This window comes from Entelurus aequoreus, linkage group LG21 (assembly GCF_033978785.1).
Source record: "Entelurus aequoreus isolate RoL-2023_Sb linkage group LG21, RoL_Eaeq_v1.1, whole genome shotgun sequence".
Taxonomy (NCBI): domain Eukaryota; kingdom Metazoa; phylum Chordata; class Actinopteri; order Syngnathiformes; family Syngnathidae; genus Entelurus; species Entelurus aequoreus.
In genome coordinates this window covers 18189630-18208867 of record NC_084751.1, presented here as the reverse complement: position 1 = coordinate 18208867, position 19238 = coordinate 18189630, and the positions used below count along the sequence as shown (strand labels likewise).

The window sequence follows — 19238 nt, the reverse complement described above, 5'->3', positions numbered from 1 at the left end:
CTTGTATAGCGCTTTTCTACTTTCAAGGTACTCAAAGCGCTTTGACACTATTTCCACATTCACCCATTCACACACACATTCACACACTGATGGCAGGAGCTGCCATGCAAGGCCCTAACCACGACCCATCAGGAGCAAGGGTGAAGTGTCTTGCTTAAGGACACAACGGACGTGATGAGGTTGGTAGAAGGTGGGGATCTAACCAGGAACCCTCAGGTTGCTGGCACGGCCACTCTCCCAACTGCGCCATGCCGGGGCCCGCCTCTTCAAAATGGCCGTGCACAGGAAACGTGTTAATTAAAAAGGACAGACCCCATAGAGCTTCCAGCACCAAACAAAACAAATAAATAAATGAATACAGTGATCCTACACCTAGACATTGGTCGCACACTGAGGCATATTTGGCATTCGTAGACCGAAAATAATGCAAATAGAGGCATTCGTGAATCGCGGTTCCACTGTACTAACAAGGCAGACTTTGCGCCCTTTTTCTCAGCTGTGTGGGAAATAGAGAATGGAGATTTACTAACGCTTCTGAATATTTGAAAATGCTATATGCATCCAGGCAGTGCTTGTCATGTGTACTTTTGTTTTCATGGTGATGTAGTGTGTGTATTAAAAATCGACCGTTTTTTCAGGACCAATTATTAGTAGTGAAGGAGGCCGATAACCAAAATTTGGAGTTGAAATTCATTTGCAGTAAAAGTTATTTAAACATTAATAGTATATGTCAGTTAACAGCTGGACAAGGCTCTAAAGTGTTTTTTCACATTATTTTTTAGGAAACACTGGCCCAGTAGCGACATAATGGTTGATGTGGCGCTAATGTTGTGGTTAATATAGCTCCAACCAACATCAGAGGATTTCACAAAGACCTTTATTATGTGTGTCTCAGAGGAACATCAACATTTGCATTTTAAAATTTGGGAATTCTGGGAAAATTGGTAAAAATATGGGATTTTTCTATATCACAATAACTCGCCATCTACTCAATTGTATAGCAGTTATGGATTCAACACATTGCAAGAGTTCCTTGTAAAGAACCGTGGAATATATGTTGGTTAATTAGTTTAAGTTTATTTCAAACAGTTTCATTATGATGCATCACATGTCCAAAAAGGAGTCGGAAGAAGCAAAGCTTATTGAATCCTACCCTTTTTCAATTTCATAGCAACTACTAACACATTTGTTCACTTCCTGTTCTCAATTTGTAACACAATTTACATCCATGATGCCTTCCGCGTCAGTGCAGCTGGGATAGGCTCTCGCCCCCCTGTAAGTCAGAAAGGGACAAGCGGACAAATTTGATGGATAGATGGATTTCTCAATATGGGATGATTGATATAAAATAAAAGATTTATAAATATGGCAAACATTTAAATACAAACAATTATGGACTCCTTTTTGTGGAGACATTTTTCAAGCTGGCTGACGTAATATCCTTTTGGATGTTACAGTAAGTGTGTGCTGCTCCCTGCTCTTTACGTATTATATAAGTCTCCTATTTGCCAATTTACACAAAGTTTGGATTTTTTGCAGAGGTATATTTTATGTCATCTTCATGTCTATCTATCTCTGTCGCATTGTTTGATTGAACCACAGAACATAAAAACTTGCCGCTTTTTCTTTGAGCCCACGCTGTGAGTAGCCAAAAAAACATAAAACGGGAGAAGACTCCAGGAAAGAAAGACAAACTGGAATTCCAGGGCAAAACATTTATGTTTTGACAAGTTGATGTAAGATGAGGAAACGTGCTATCAGTGACCATCACTCCAAGGAGACAAAGCGGGGGGCGTGGCTATTGAAGCACCACCAAAAAAAGGCCAATAGCGATAAAAAAAAGGGCAAAGCGATATATGTCAAAGTGCCAAATATTGGCGCCGAAAATCTGTCGATCCTTAGTGTGTAAGCACGCTACAACATACTTGCCAACCCTCCCGTTTTTAGCGGGAGACTCCCGGTATTCAGCGCCTCTCCCGACAACCTCCCGGCAGAGATTTTCTCCCGACAAACTCCCGGTATTCAGCCGGAGCTGGAGGCCACGCCCCCTCTGGCTCAATGCGGACCTGAGACTGAGTGGGGACAGCCTGTTCTCAGGTCCGCTTTCCCACAATATAAACAGCTTGCCTGCCCAATGACGTCGTAACATCTAGGGCTTTTAGAGAGTGGAGTGCACAACTGCGCACACAACAAGGAGACGAAGCAGAAGAACGAGGAAATTACAGACATGGTGACGCCGTCGATGAGCAAGATGAAGAAATACGCTTGCAAGTTCCAAAACGAATGGAAACAAGAATTTCAATTCATCCAGGACAGTTCGAAGGGGAAGGTGTATGTTGCCTGTAAATATGTAGAACAGACTTCTCTATTGAACACGGTGGCCGGAATGATATACTCATCATGAACGGAGAAGTTAAACAGGACAATACTGCCATCTAATGGATAGCCACCAGAACACTGAAATTCAAGTATTTCTTTTATGTAAATAAAATAAATAAATATATATATATATATATATATATATATATATATATATATATATATATATATATATATATATATATATATATATATATATATATATATATATATATATACATATATATACATATATATATATATATATTTATATATATATATTTATATATATATATATATATATATATATATATTTATATATATATAGCTAGAATTCACTGAAAGTCAAGTATTTCATACATATATATATATATATATATATATATATATATATATATATATATATATATATATATATATATATATATATATATATTGTGGCGGGCACTAGGACCATGCTCACACTCAGCAGAATGGGTGTGGTTTTATGTACCTTCTTGGGCACACTATAAAAGTGCATATTGTGTTTTATTGTGCATTCTTATGTTGGCAGTCTTACAATAAAGACCTCAAAGAAACAATGCTGTGTTTCTTGCATTTGCCACATTGGTGACCCCGACAATGTTTCACGCAGAAGAGGAAGCTGTGTCTTCATCGGCCATGTTGCCCCAACTCCAGCAACCTGCAACCCCCGCGGGGACAAAGCTTCCGGAGTTCTGGCGGAGTGACCCGGCATCATGGTTCCAGCACATCGAGGCACTTTTCCACCTGCGAGGAATCGGCGGCGACGACTCCCGGTATTACTTGGTCGTAACAGCCCTCGACCAGGCGACCACTCGCCGCACCAAGCAGCTGTTGCGAACGCCTCCACAGCGCGGCAAGTACGCTGCACTCAAGAATCTTCTGCTTCGGAGATTTACTCTAACTGACGCTGAGAGGGCAGATAGACTTCTTTCCCTGCCCGGTTTGGGCGATAGCACCGCCTTGGATCTGATGGACAGTATGCTGTCGCTGCTGGGCTCCGAGGAGGGCGGGTTCATTTTCCCGCATCTTTTCTTGCGGCAGCTACCACCTGCGGCCCGTGCGGTGTTGGCTAACTCCGCTTCTCTGGCCTCCGGCGACTACCGGGGCTTGGCTGAAGAAGCTGACCGGGTGCTTCTGGCTTCCAGACGGTTTGCCGTGCAGAGCGTAGAAGCCCCCCCCCCTGCAGACGATGGAGAACGCGGACCCAGCAGTGGTGGCGGGAGTCGCTACCCGGAAAAGGCGCGAAGCGAGCCAGTGCTTCTTCCATCAACGTTTTGGCGCCAAAGCTCGACGGTGTGTCCCTCCATGCTCCTTCACGGCCCCGGGAAACTCCAACGCCAGCGTTCAGTAGCAGCTGTGGGCGCCGGCGAAGCAGGTGAGCTGCTCTTCATCGCTGACTCGTCGTCAAGGAGACGTTTCCTGGTGGACTCCGGTTCGCAAGTCAGCCTGTTACCTGCCACGGACGTGGACAGGGCGACAGGTGGCTGCGGGCCGCTGCTGAATGTCGCCAACGGCTCGTCGATCGACACTTTCGGCTCCAGGTTGGTGACTGTGTGCTTTCATGGACGCAAATTCCAGTGGGACTTTATCATCGCCGCCATCACGGTTCCCATTATTGGCGCGGATTTTCTGTGTGCTAATGGACTGCTTGTTGATGTTGCTAACCGCCGATTGATTGATGCTGTGTCTTTTTCAACTTTCACATGTAAGGCGGGGGGACTTGGACCGTTAACACACGCTAATTATTTGGTATCTGGTGACGTTTTTCAGCGTTTGCTGGCGGATTTTCCGTCATTAATCACTCCCGCTTTTTCCACCGCGGACACTAAACACGGTGTCGAACATTTCATTCCCACGGTGGGCCCGCCAGTTTTTGCGCGTGCGCACCGTCTTGACGCGGCTAAATCGACCATTGCTAAAGAGGAGTTTGCTACTATGGAGCGTTTAGGCATCGTTAGGCGTTCTAATAGCCCGTGGGCCTCGCCCTTGCACATGGTGCCCAAGTCAGACGGTTCCTGGCGGCCTTGTGGGGATTTTCGCCGCCTTAACAACATCACAACGCACGACCGCTACCCTATTCCGCACATCCAGGACTCTTCGGCGCGCCTGGCTGGCGCCGCTATTTTCTCGAAGGTAGACTTAGTTCGTGGTTATCACCAGGTGCCGGTGCGTGCTGAGGACGTGCCCAAGACCGCAGTAGTAACCCCGTTTGGGCTTTTTGAGTTCCTGCATATGTCTTTTGGCCTGAAGGGGGCAGCACAAACCTTTCAGAGATTAATGGACTCAGTTTTGTGCGGCCTCAATTTTGTGTTTGTTTATCTGGACGACATTTTGGTGGCGAGTCCTTCAGCCGAGCAGCACCAGTCACACCTAACACAGGTGTTCACACGTCTTGACGAGCACGGCCTGATCGTCAATCCTTCTAAATGTCAGTTTGGGCTGTCAGAGATTGATTTTTTAGGTCACCGTATTTCGTCGCTGGGTGCGATCCCTTTGCCTTCAAAAGTGCAAGTGGTGGCAGATTTTCCTCGTCCCTCCACTGTCAAAGCTCTGCAGGAATTTTTGGGCATGATTAATTTTTATAATCGGTTCCTTCCTCGCGCTGCCCACCTCCTGCAGCCTCTTTATGGTGCCCTACGGAACAAAAAGGCAAGCGATTCCCTCGAATGGTCTCCTCAGCGAGTCCAAGCTTTTCATAGGGCTAAATCCGAGCTCGCAGAGGCTGCTCTCCTCGCCCACCCTGTTTCCGCGGCGCCCGTGGCTTTGACAACGGACGCGTCTGATGTCGCCGTGGGCGCTGTAGTTGAGCAGCGGGTGGCGAATGTATGGCAGCCCCTTGCGTTCTTCAGTCGTAAACTGCGAGATAACGAGCGGAAGTACAGTGTATTTGACCGAGAGTTGTTGGCACTGTATCTTGCAACACGCCATTTTCGTTTTCTGTTGGAAGGTCGGTCCTTCACGGCTTTTGTTGACCACAAACCCCTGACGTTTGCCATGTCAAAGGTCACAGAGCCTTGGTCAGCCCGTCAGCAGCGTCACTTGTCGGCCATCTCTTGAGTTCACTACGGACATTCAGCATGTGGCCGGTAAGGCCAACCCTGTGGCTGACTGTCTCTCACGCGTACTCGTGTGCCCCGTGCAGCTCGGTTTAGATTTTTCGGGAATGGCCGCTGACCAGCCCGACGACCCCGACATCCGCGCACTCAAAACTGACGGTACAGCGCTAGTGCTCGAGGAGGTGGTAGTTCAGGATGGCGGTCCCGCCCTCCTCTGCGATGTTTCCACTGGCCGCCCTCGGCCGGTTGTTCTGGTAGACTGGCGCCGCCGGGTTTTTGACGCAATACACTCCCTGTCGCACCCTGGCGTTCGGGCTTCCGTCAAGTTGGTTGGTGCCAAGTTTGTTTGGCCTGGCCTTAGGAAGGATGTTAGGCAGTGGGCAGCCGTATGCGTGGCATGTCAGCGCGCCAAGGTCCACCGGCACACAAAGGCGGCCCTCGAACCATTTCCGATTCCGGTCAGGCGGTTTGACCACGTGCATGTAGACTTAGTTGGCCCCCTCCCTCCGTCGCAGGGTTATACACATTTGCTAACGATGGTAGATCGTACCACCAGATGGCCGGAAGCGGTTCCTCTTTCCTCCACTGCCTCGGTAGACGTTGCTCGCGCGTTTCTGTCAGCCTGGGTTGCGCGTTTTGGCACGCCGTCTGATATCACCTCGGACAGGGGATCCCAGTTTGTGTCAGAGCTTTGGTCAGCGTTGGCCCAGTCCTTCGGTGTGCAGGTGCAACGTACTACAGCCTACCATCCCCAAGCTAACGGCTTATGTGAACGTTTTCACCGGTCGCTTAAGGCGGCTTTGCGTGCGGCGCTCGTTGATAGCAATTGGATTGACCGTTTACCTTGGGTTATGCTCGGGTTGCGCTCAGCCCCTAAAGAGGATCTTGCAGCGGCCCCCGCTGAATTGGTGTTCGGTCAGCCACTCCGCGTTCCGGGGGAATTTTTACCTGAGGGTTGTACCCCGCGACCGTTTCCCTTTTTGTCGAGGGGGTCCTTGGCTCCCGGCCCGATTCACCACTGTTTCCCTAAGTCGTTTGTGCCATCGGAGCTTAAATCTGCCCGTTTTGTCTTCGTACGTCACGACGCCCACCGTTCGCCCCTCCAACCGCCTTACGATGGCCCATTTAGGGTGCTGGAACGCGGTCCTAAAAACTTTGTGCTGGATATGGGCGGGCGCAGGGAATGCGTTTCTCTGGACAGACTTAAACCGGCGCATTGTGTTGCAGGTGAAGAAATACTGCCGGGCCCCAAAATCTGTTCGGGTTGAATGTCTTTCGCCTCACCCGGACCCTGATGTTTGTTCTGCTCCACAAGGCACACCCGCTTCGCGGGATGGACATTTTAGCCGTTACGGCAGGCGAGTGAGGCCCCCTGACAGGTTTTCTTTTTCCCCATAACTTGCTGTCTGGGTGTTCGGGGGGGGGGGCTGTGTGGCGGGCACTAGGACCATGCTCACACTCAGCAGAATGGGTGTGGTTTTATGTACCTTCTTGGGCACACTATAAAAGTGCATATTGTGTTTTATTGTGCATTCTTATGTTGGCAGTCTTACAATAAAGACCTCAAAGAAACAACGCTGTGTTTCTTGCATTTGCCACAATATATGTATATATAAATATATATATATATATATATATATATATATATATATATATATATATATATATATATATATATATATATATATATATATATATATATATAAACATATATATATATATATATATATATATATGAAATACTCGAGTTGGTGAATTCTAGCTGTAAATAACCACGCCCCCAACCACCCCCGACCAAGCCCCCCCCACCTCCCGATATTGGAGGTCTCAGGGTTGGCAAGTATGCGCTACAACAACTTCCTCTTCTTGGCTGGGTGTAACTTTGCAGATGAAGCTTTGTTTCACCCTGATGTTATTCGTGCTATTACGAATTATGTTTAAAAAAAACAGATGTTTGTGAAGTTGTGACGCGTTAGCGCGGCTTGCATGGACATGTGTGTGTGTGCGTGCGCGTGAGCGAGCAAGTGTGAGTGTGACAGTTGACAGTTTGACATTATCTGTTAAAAAATGTAATCAGTTGTTTCAAATGTATTACATTTTTTTATTATGCTTGTTACATTTTTGTTGATCGTATAGATTCAAGAAAGTGAGTGTTGATCACCTCCTTATCCTTTTTATAGCGTCTGATATATGCTATTATTATTAAAAAGTTGCATAGTTTAAATCTCAAGGTCCAGCAGAAATTGATTGTCCCATGACTTTGCCTTGCGTTTTTTGCCATGATCACGCCCCCCTTCCTTTCCACTTACACACAGAGCAGGTACATTTTGTGCATTTAGATTTTTGATAGTTAACACAGAGTGGCATTATGGTCCTTTATCCTCATCTCAATGGATGTTTCCAGGTGTCTCCAATTGAAGCGATCAGAATAGATTTGATAGCTCTATGAACGTCTCTTATCATTTTATAATGTGTGGTTCACATTGTATTAAACCTTCATGTGCAATATAACGTTTTACCTTCCCTGGGCGCTGCACTTATTGCAGCCTCAAAAGTGTGACTTGAAGGGAACTGCAATTTTTTTATTTATTTTGCCCGTACTGACTGAAAAACATAAACAATTATACTACGGTAAATTGTAAAGTGCAGTTCCCCTAAGTCGATGGGAGAATATAAATAAGGTCTGAGTTGACAGGAAACATTCACATTTAGGGGCGCTTCACTCAGAGTGCGCATCTTGGATAAAGGCGCGCAAGGACGGACTTAAGTCGAAGGACAGAATGCTGCACAGCCAGAGTCCGTGTAATTGCGCATCGTTTTTCACTTAATTACATAGGAAAATAAGACTTTCGAACATTTTGCAACCATGCTGAAAATAGTAAACACAATTGAAAATGCCACATTTCATGACTCTAAAGTGACTCAGACTAAATAGCGCTGCAAAAACTTCAGACAGTAAGAAATATGTTGACAACCTTTCTCGTCAATCACTTGATCATTTCTGGGGGGTTTTCTCTGCATATAATCATTTAGTGGATGTCAGCTGTTTTGAATATACCGATTAAAGGTCGTCTGCCGGGGGGGACGTTATGATGGATATTAGACATCAGCTAAGCTTAAAGTGTGTTATTTATGCAATTTTAAGCTAATTTGTTATTTCTTTACCTGACAGACAGCTAGTTTTCTTGGCTAAGATAAAAAAAAATACATTGTTTTGTTGTCACAATCTACAATTATTTTGCTGTTTCACAAATGGTGGCTCCAGGGGGAGCCGTGGCTGGATATGTTTGTTATGCAAACACGCAAATAAGTCACAGCACGCCCTCTGGTGTTTCGTGTGCCTTCAAGCTGACTTCTTCCTTTTTCCCCCTTTTGTCATGTTTATTTCAGCCCTGTTTATTTTTTATACATAGTATTTTGATCAATATAAATGCTAATTCACATTTGTAAAACACTGGTCTTTTATGAAAGTTGTTAACTTTCACTAACTGGTTCCCTGGTTGCAGCGCATGTTTGCGCAACGACTTGTTGCTCGGCAAGGTTAGGGAGAGATGGCAAAAACTGTATGTCAAAACAATCGTGCTATGAATATGATTATTTTACAGTTGAATCACTGCTCTGTATTAATTATAAAATACACAGCCCCTATTCAGAGTGTTCATGTACTTTTTCTATTTAACCCAAACAACACTTCTTGTCTTCTCGCCCTTCCTCTCTCATCCTCTCAAACTCGTAACCCAACCATCTCCAATTCCCCCACCCCCACCTCTTTCGTCTTGCTCTCCGCTGCATTTCTCAGTCAGTCAGAGAGACAAGAGTCTCTCCACTCGCACTGCCTGCCTGCCTCGTCACCGCTGCCACCTCGATTAGTTGTAGCTGTGAGCTTTCTTCCGCTGCACCCCTTTTTTTGTGTGTTTGTGTTAATTTCCAACGGCTTCCTCCTCCCAGTCCACGGGAGCGTGACATGTGTTACCAAGGTGGTCACGCAGCCGCTCTCCTTGGTCCGTTGTTTCTGTGGCGGTGTACCGTGTAGCCTAGCCCTCGCTGTTGCTGTGGTGGCATGTCTGTTTACATCAGCAGCGTGGCTCGCAGGGCAGGGGTAACCGGGGGCAGGCGAGGTAGCAGCGCTAGCAACAGAGGAGGAGCAGCTGGAGGAAGGGAGACATGTGAAGCAGGACTTTCAGGACGAGGAGGGATCGTGCAGGAGCTGTGTGTTGGTCCAGGGGGAGCCGTGGTTGGATATGGTTCAGGGGGGCAAGGATTGAGTCGAAGTGTGTGTCAGGGAGTTTGCTTGTCAGTTCAGGAGCTGAGCTACTGTTTGTGTCTGCCCTGTTGTTGCACAGTGCTAATGCAGCACGGAGCCGACCCCAACATCCGCAACACTGACGGCAAGTCTGCCTTGGACCTTGCTGAACCCTCCGCCAAGGCCGTGCTCACAGGTCAGTACCACTTTTCATCTCAGTCTGTTTAAAGCCACACACTATACTGTCTGCTCGTAAAAGTCCAGTGTTGTTTTGGGGATGCTCTGCTTTTTTTCCTTAAGAGAAGTTACAAAATAGGTTTTTACACCTGATGGAAAAATAAGCAATTCTCTGAAAGGCTTTATTGGCCACCATGCTACATACACTAAAACTGTGCAGTCAAATTAATTGTAATGTTCCATTCCTTTTATTGGGTAAGAGGGACATCTATTATAATACGGAGACATCTTACAAAACATGAACAAGTCCAATGCTTTTTCTACTAAATGTGTTTGCCATGTTCCACACTTGCAACAAAAAAAATGTTCAAAAACCTTTCCAGTTGGGAAAGGAAAGAACAAAGATATCAGGTCCCCTGAAGTTAGTGAAACCAACTGCTAATTATTTAAAATACCCTTTTATCACAGCCCACAGGCCAGAGCCTGAGCCAAGCTAAATCTCTCGAAACAAAATTATGAAATAGCATCCATCATTCACTTGTAGAACAGGTACAAATGCCTAATTTTTTAGGATATACAAAACAAGACTCATTTACAACCTCTGTCCCTGGTTTTAATTAGAATTTAAAGAACAGTTAGTTAACAAGTTAAATATTTACAAAATAATAATATACAGTGAGATTGTATTAGAAAAGAAGCAATGTGCATGTTTATTGATTTTCCCGCTGGTCATCCTCCAAATGATTAGATGCTATATATTCACTTTTAAATAATGCATAGTACAGTTATTAATATTTCATCAACATTTATCAACATAGCTTTTCTTCATTCACTATGGGCTTGATCGACTCAAGGTTTGATTCAAGCATGTGCAAATCTGATACCACACATAATGCAATCTAAAAAGCTTGTGCGCAGAGGTTTGCATCTCTTAAATAAGCAAAATAGAGAGCACAGTCCATTTAGCGTGTCTGTCTTGATTTACATGCAGAATATATGCTGATTATCAGAACGGCCACAATACAGCGAAAAGGAAATGCAAATGTTATTTAGCTTTCACAATGGAATTTATCAAGTCTAAACTGTTTTGCGGACGTTGGTTTGCTTCTGTATTTAGTCTGGAAAGGACGTGCAAACTGACACCCTATCACAACACCGCAGCGCCTTCCAGAGTGTACTTTCAGCATGCTTAAAGTAGGTTGTGTCATTCTTCAATATGGCCTACAAAAGGAGACAAATACATAAATAAATGTGTGCTGCATGTCAACAACCTGATGAAACATCACAGTAAAAAAATAAGTCCATTTTATAATGGAATATTATTGGAACGCAAGCTTAAACAAATGTGTTTGGTTGGACCATACGATGCCATAAATTTAGAGGGAAATTCAAAAACCTTCACTTTTGCACTTGATATCAGTTAACGCGCAGTCTTCACCCGCAACACGCCCACTTATTATAGTTGTGTGTGTCACCAGGCTACTTTGCTAACATGCTGATATTTCTCAAAAAAAGTCAGTAGATTAGACATCCTTTTTTTGTTCTTCGTTAAATTTGAAGATTCAGATGTTAAGACGAGAATCGTTTGCCACACTGTCTTTTTAATTGTTTATGAAATTATCAGAATACTATTTCCTCTTAAAATAACATTAATTGTGTGGCTAAAGTGGGTTTTGTGTTCAGTATTGATCCCCATCTGAAAAAAATCAGTTTTTATAGAAAAAGATACAATTATTTGGAATTAGTGATCTCCAAATTAAATCATCCAGATTCATCAACTCAATTTCGATGAATGTTAGAGTTAGAGTTAGAGTTTGAGTTTATTTCGAACATGCAAGCATACAACATGATACATCACAATTTCCAGTTTCTCTTTTCAACATGTTCGAAAAGGAGTAGGAAGAAGCAGAGCTTATTTAATCCTACCCCTTTTCTTTACATAACAGTTGCTGAAACTTTTTTGTTCACTTCCTGTTCTCAATTTATTCACAATAAACTCCATAGGTAATCACCATAAAAATAAATAAATAAATAATAGTAAGAATTTAATAATAATAATTGGTGAAGTAAGTCATATTTCATATGATGAGATAAGTAAGATTACTTTAAGAATGAATAAATGGATGGATGAAATAAATTGAGAATTTTTGTCATGGTTTTTCTTCTTTGTACTTGGTAAACACTTTAAGTTTGAAGAGTTTCTTGAAGTGGATCATATTAGTACATTGTTTGATTGCTTTGCTTAATCCATTCCATAATTTAATTCCACATATTGATATACTGAAGGTCTTAAGTGTTGTACGTGCGTACAAATGTTTTAAATTACATTTTTCTCTAAGATTATATTTCTCCTCTTGTTGAGAAGAATTGTTGTATATTCTTGGGTAGCAGGTTATAGTTTGCTTTGTGCATAATCTTAGCTGTTTGCAAATTCACTATGTCGTGGAATTTCAGTATCTTTGATTCAATAAATAAAGGATTTGTATGTTCTCTATATCCAACATTATGTATTATTCTAACTGATCTTTTTTGTAACACTGTTAATGAATGAAGTGTACTTTTGTAATTATTTCCCCATATTTCTACACAGTAGCTCAGATATGGTAACACTAGTGAGCTACTTCCTTTAATTTGTCTTTTTTTTTTATTTCCGTCTAAAAAGTATTGAAGGTAGTCCCTCTTTGTGCCATTTTTAATAATGCTATTGAGGATGCCCCATGTTGCTCTCATATTATTTTTGTTCCTGTCCAATAATTCACTGTAATATTCTTTTCTACATGATCGTAGTATGTCTGTTAACTTGTTTTTATACTATTTGTACTTAATTTCTGCCTCTATAGTTCTTTGTGCTATAAATTCTCTATATAGTGTATTCTTCTTCTTACAAGCATTTTTTAATCTTTCCCTGCCCGGTTTGGCAGGGAAAGATTGCATGGTTGATTATTCTTTCTCTGTTTATTACTGAGTTGTATCCATGGACAATATTTGTCATAAAGTATTATGAACTTGTTTAAGAAATGTTCATATGCTTCATCAACCTCCTTTTCATTGTACACATTGTCCCAATCTTGCTTTTGTAGCTCAATTTTGAAAGCAGTCATCCTCTTCTCTGTGCACAGTCTTCGAAATGTCCTTTTGTCTTCCATGTTCTTCTTGTAGTGTCCATCATATATTGTAAAAACTGGCAGATGATCACTAACGTCAGTTATAAGTAGACCACTTGTAGTGTTATTGTCAAACTCATTGGTAAAAATATTATCAATAAGCGTGGCACAGTGTGCTGTGATTCTGCTTGGCTTTGTGATTTTTGGATATAAACTGATGCTGTACATTGTATCAATGAAGTCATCAATAGACTTTTGCTTGTTAGGGTTCAATAAGTCAATATTAAAGTCATCACATAAGAACATTATTCTTTGACCATTATCCATGTAAGTAGCCTTGATTCATTCTTCAAATGTTTCTATACTTGACTTAGGTGATCTATATATACAACTGATGAAAATGTTTTTGCTTTTTTCCTGACATATTTCAATGGTTATACATTCTAAGATATTATCTATAGCAAATGACATGTTTTTTACCACTTTGTAGTTCAGGTTCTTCATCACGTCCACAGCTACTCCTCCTCCATTTTTGTTGGTTCTGTTGATGTAGTTTAGTTCATATCCTTCCAGATCAAAATCTATTCCTTTTTTATCATCAATCCATGTTTCTGTGACAGCAATCACTTTGAATGGTTCGTTGATGTGTTCCAAAAAGTTCTTAATGTTGTTGTAGTTTGCATACAAGCTTCTGCTATTAAAATGAATAATTGACAATTTGTTATCGCATGTAATGTTGCTATTATATTGATCATCTGTATAATAAAAACAATTATTACTGATGTGGGAGAAAAAATTTGTATCTGGATCTATATCATTTTCCAATTCCTGGTTTTTGTAATCTTTGTTGCAGAAATTTTTTAGTTCCATATTTTCTTGTTGAACAATCTTTGATGTTGTTTCAATAATCTCAATAAGTGTAGGTGGATGCAATCCTGAATGTAGGTCCTCTTGTTTAGTCGTCCCTTGGAACATAGTAGTGTCAATGCTGAATTTGGGTCTTTGTTTTCTGTCAGAGTCCATTATCGTCGTTGTTGTGGTAGCTGTGTAAACTTTAAAAATTGTCCAGGTCCTTGATGTCATGGACAACAATTACTCTGGCTTCTGGACCTCCATTCAGCTTGATGTAGATTTTACAGTTGGTGCTCCAAGTTCCCTGGATTTTTCCCTGCTTTCTCAAGTCGCATGCTTTCTTGGCGATTCCAGCATTACGTTTTGTGATATGCTCATTCATGTACACATTTGTTCCCTTCAGCTCCTTTCCCTGTCTCAGCAATGCCATTTTAGATTTTCTGTTTACGAGTTTCACGAGCACGACTGGAGTGGCGTTGTTGTTTCTTCCGTTCATGTTTCGATGGTATTAATGTCAATTTCAATTTCCTTTGATTGCAGAAAGTTGACCACTTGCTGTTCTGCTGAGATCATATCCATTTCATCTGGTTCACCTTCATTATTCACAGCTTTCGCATAGGATCTTGGTTTAATTCGGTGCCCTTTCACGATGATATCATTCATTCGTTTGTCCTGATCCATTTCATCTATGATATTCCTCAACATGTTGTTGTCTTCTTGAAGGGTCTTCATTCGTTTGCCCATTTCAGTGGCTTCATTATTTCTTCTGTTGTTCTGAGATTGCAGATTTTCTATATTTTCCTGCAGACTTTTCACATCTTGTTTGTGTTCTGTTGTTACTTTTCTCAGATATTCTTTCAATTCTTTCATTTCTTTCATTTCTTTTTTCATTTCTTTCATTTCTTCTTTCATTTCTTTCATTTCTTTTTTCATTTCTTTCATTTCTTCTTTCATTTCTTCAAGTTTTTGTATTATCACTTCTTGATTCCCATCATGTTCTGTGTCCAACCTCAAATCTTGTTCCCAGTTGTGTTCTGTATCAGCTGACCCCGAAGGTTTCGGGATTTCAATCTTTCCTTTACCTTTTCGCATCGCGGCAGTCACTGACGTCAATGCCTCTTGCTTGTGTCTTAACGGCAGTTGCTTCTTTAGCGACTTGCGGCACTTTAACTTGTTTTTTCCAACAATTTCGTATCTTGCGCCGTTCAGAGATCAATTTGAGGTGTCAGCCTGTCAACTTATATCACTCTGCGACGTCGGGATCACTTTAAAACAGTTGTAGACTCGCCGTAGCTTTTGGTTGCTAGGCAACCGCTTTGAACTGCGGCAAGGCGCCTTTGGCTTGAGGCTAACGGCTCTCCCAACTCGCCTTCTTTCAGCGTATCAGTGCCTCTCAACTGACCAAAATCAGATTGAAGATGCCAGGGTACTCTCCTGTGGCTGTGATCGCAAATCAGTGGTCAAAATCTTCAGATTTAACAAAAAACTCCGGTAGCAAGAGCGGAGCCTTTCTCTTTTGCGTCCTTTCTCATTGACAGGAAGTGACGTGTTGTAGAAAGTGAAGAAAGATTAGTGATTCCCTTGCAAAGAAGAGTATTTTTCAGGCACATTTTAAATATATTTACCCATGCGTATGTTTAAAAGTACAGTAGCATGATGACAAAAGAAATGTTGGTTTCGTATTCCTTCCTCTCTTCACTTCCTGTTTCCATGGGAATTGACGCCAGCCCTGAATCAGTTTTCGCTCCTCTACCTCAATGATAACACTGTGTTGCATCATCAATTCCCCTCGTAAGGTTCTGTGGTTAATGAGATAAACATTGATACATAGTGCGGAGCTGTGCGGTGTCTAAAACCCTGAGGGGAATTTCAACACAGCCGCACTTCACAAATACCAGACACGATATTTCTCTTTCTTTTTTCGTTTGTGCTGGATGGCTACAACATTTGTAAATAAAGTATTTTTATTTTGCTATCTTCATGTTATCTATCCGTGAGATCCTTCTGAAATTAGATTATGTGTGCTGGACGGTGCTTTCACATTTTGCATTTATTTATGAGTTTTCTGGCTTGCAGTGAGACGAAGGTCAAGGCTTATCAGTGACACGATGAACCATGGTTTATTTTTAAAATGGAAAATACGTCTGAGAAAGATATATATGAGGCCCCTTTCTGCCTGAATGTTAACCCTTTGCAGTGTGAAAGGAGATTGTGTGGTAATTTACATAAGGAACTATTTTTAAGGCAGACAATGTAACTGCACCGCTGTAGTTAATATTCTTAATTAGAACTATGAGATGGCTCATTAAGTCATACGACAGGACTAACATACATTGTGCAACTAACTAGTATGGAGGTTTAATTGCACCTATTATTTACTCTCTGTAATCTCAGGGCATTCAATCGATCGCAACTGGACTGTTTGGTTTGTCTTATAAGACGCTTCACTTCTCATCCGAGTAGGCTTCATCAGTTCATGCTCACAGACTTAGATTGGTCAGAACTAGTCTTAGACATAGATTGGTCAGATCTAGTATTGCGGCTGGTGCCAAAACCCCAAATATTTATACCCCAAAACCAGGAGGGTTTGGGTGTGCCTGGGCAAGGATGGTTTTGCCCTATCGTAGTGAGAAAAACAACTGTTTTGATGCAAACGAGCAATCCTACTGTCAAAGCCAACGACAGTCGTTAGAGTTTAATTTCCCCTTGTTAGCATTGAGCTATTGTGTGGCAGAACGATAGCTGTAGATTGACTACGACCAGTCCAAAATAGTTGGAATCCCCCACATTAGCATTCCATTCAGTTGTAAACAAATGGCACTCATGGCATTCTCTAAATCCTGTTATTTGTTGGAGGCTAAATTGCAGAGTCTTTTAGAAATGGTTGAAAGGACAGTGTTGTATGTGGGAGATAGGTGGTGTCGCAGACCACCTCATCTATTATGGGATGTTTTTTTTAACTTTGACATAGATGGCTTCCCTCACTCCTCTTTCGTACCATCTATTATACTGGATAGCATACACCACATTGTTTTTGTGGATGTGGGGTGTCTGGTATTTAGGTCGGTTAAACGTTCCCATAAATTGAAAGTATGTAGTGTTAAGGCAAAGTTGCAGCAAAAAGCAAATCTGGTCTGGGTTTAGTGTGGATCTATCCTCTAAGATTTTATCACCTAGTAGACGTTGCCTCACCATCTCTACTACATTCTGGGTTAGTGAGTGAGGTGGTATCTGGGGTGGAGGTCTAGAAGTAACCTGACTAGCTTGTTCTGGGATGTTTTGAGTCTTGATTTGAGGAAGTGATGAAGCGTACTCGGATGAGAGGCGAAGCGTCTTTTAAGACAAACCAAACAGTCCAGATACGATCGATTGAATGCCCTGAGATTACAATGACCTGGATGAATGAAAACATTCATAAACATATTTACCCTCTGGTTGTGGCAGGCACAATTATTAAGTTACATTAAGTTCTTAAAATCAACCATTGTTAAAAGAAAAGCAAAACAACTTTTATAGAGATGTAACTTTAGTCCCCTGATGCACTGCAGTTTAAATAGCATAAAATAGCATGATTTCAACACATCAGGTATTTCAGGCATGTAGTTGCAACCTCATCTGAAAGAGTCAAATTAGATGTGCAAAAGATTAGGATGGTAACTTCTGTCAACACACCTTTTAATGCACAGTGCAATTTGATCACTAGAACAACAAAATTACAATATTCAAATACTCTGCTTCCATTTTTAAATGTTTACCATGTTCATATTGTGATCTGCATATGGTATATGGTACTTCATGCTGGCAAGCTCAATTTTCAATGGCGCTGCCTGTCCTTTACTTAAAACAAATTGACACATGAGCCCAAACGTTTGGTCACCACTGCTCTAAAGTGCAACAAAACTTAGTGTAGTTTTTAAGACCTCACCTTAGCGAGCACCAAAGGAGCGTAGTTTGCTTGTTCTTGTCTGTGAGTCTTTTCTGTGACACCCGAAAGGGACAAGCGGTAGAAAATGGATGAATGGATATTCTTATAGAAGGGGATGCAAAGGACGCTAATGCCCCGTTTACACTAAGCCAGATAAGGTTATCCAGGGTAAATCACACCTAACCTTATCCGTGTCCACACACAACAATGCCACCGTTTAAGACCCCTGCCCCCTCCGTCCGCCGGCGCAACGCGACCTAGTACGCATGCGCAGAAAAAAAAGAAAAAAAACCCCCACCTGAGCGTCCATCTGCTCCAATCTCCCTAGTAGATGACTTTACTTCACTGTGAAGTTATTTAAAAGAGCTATATTGTAAATCGTTTGCTGTGCATTTTACATTTGTTTGCTGTGTTTTGTGTGCAAGTTTTTAAATTAAAATGTATCTCCTTTGAACAATATCCAGTGTTGTGGTATTTCAATGAACTAGAATCCAGTGTGCTGTGTGCCCTATTGTAGTGAATCACACCTGAGCCATCATAAATTAATCAAATCTTTAATCGACATGAGAAAGTAGACAATGTGATAAAGAACATTTTACAACAAATACAACAATTAATCTAGACAGAGAATACCCAAAGTATTGTTGTTGTGGGTTGACTCCGTTGTTGGTGTATTCTTTCGTGAGATATGGCGTCAGGGGATAAGGTGGGTCACCCAAAATAAAGACAGGGAGCGAATCTTTATCTTCCAGCAGTTGTTTGGGACACAAGGGGGTGGTTCCATCTTTCAGATGCGCGCTAATGGCGGAGTTACCGAAGATGCGGGCATCATGCACTCTGCCTGGCCATTTCACAGGGGGGGCGATGTGTGTGTGTGTGTGGGGGGGGGGGGGGGGGGGTTGGTGGTAGCGGGATGTAGACTGGAAGAGTTAGGGCTGCATGGGATTCTGTGTATTTGTTGTGTTGTGTTTATGTTGTGTTACGGTGCGGATGTTCTCCAGAAATGTGTTGTCATTCTTTTTTGGTGTGAGTTCACAGTGTGGCGCATATTTGTAACGTAACAGTGTTAAAGTTGTTTTATACGTCCACCGTCAGTGTAAGCTGTGTGGCTGTTGACCAAGTATGCCTTGCTGTCTCCTACGTATGCAAGCACAAGCTACATACAACATGCGGCCGGGCTGGCACGCTGTTTGTACAGGCTATAGAAGATAACATTTAAAGTGTCATTAGGGCACGCCCTCAATTTATTTGTTAGGGTGAAAATCGGATAAAGTTTGCCCCGTTGAAAGGGGTCACTGAGAACTGTAAGTCTCCTGGGAAAATTGTGAGGGTTGGCAAGTATTCTGGTAAAATCGGGAGGATTGGCAAGAATTCTGGTAAAATCGGGAAGGTCGGCAAGTATGCAGCTGAGCCGCATCAGAGTGGTCAAAGAGCCGCATGCGGCTCCGGAGCCGCGGCTTGCCGACCCCTGGTTTAAGGGGTTAAATGACTTAGTGTAG

At 42.3% G+C, this 19238-nt stretch overlaps 1 protein-coding gene across 6 annotated transcripts in view; it reads left to right on the top strand.

Annotated features, from left to right (window-relative positions):
• The window catches only part of LOC133638459 (poly [ADP-ribose] polymerase tankyrase-1), a 312114-nt gene that overhangs the window by 51774 nt on the left and 241102 nt on the right, over positions 1-19238 (top strand). For 5 of the 6 annotated variants that reach the window (XM_062031088.1, XM_062031089.1, XM_062031094.1 and 2 more), the window contains one exon: positions 9782-9877. In XM_062031088.1, coding sequence (XP_061887072.1) covers positions 9782-9877 — 96 coding nt within the window. Of the gene's footprint in view, positions 1-2992; positions 5575-9781; positions 9878-19238 lie in introns of those variants that run through there. The other variant, XM_062031093.1, reaches the window with a different exon arrangement.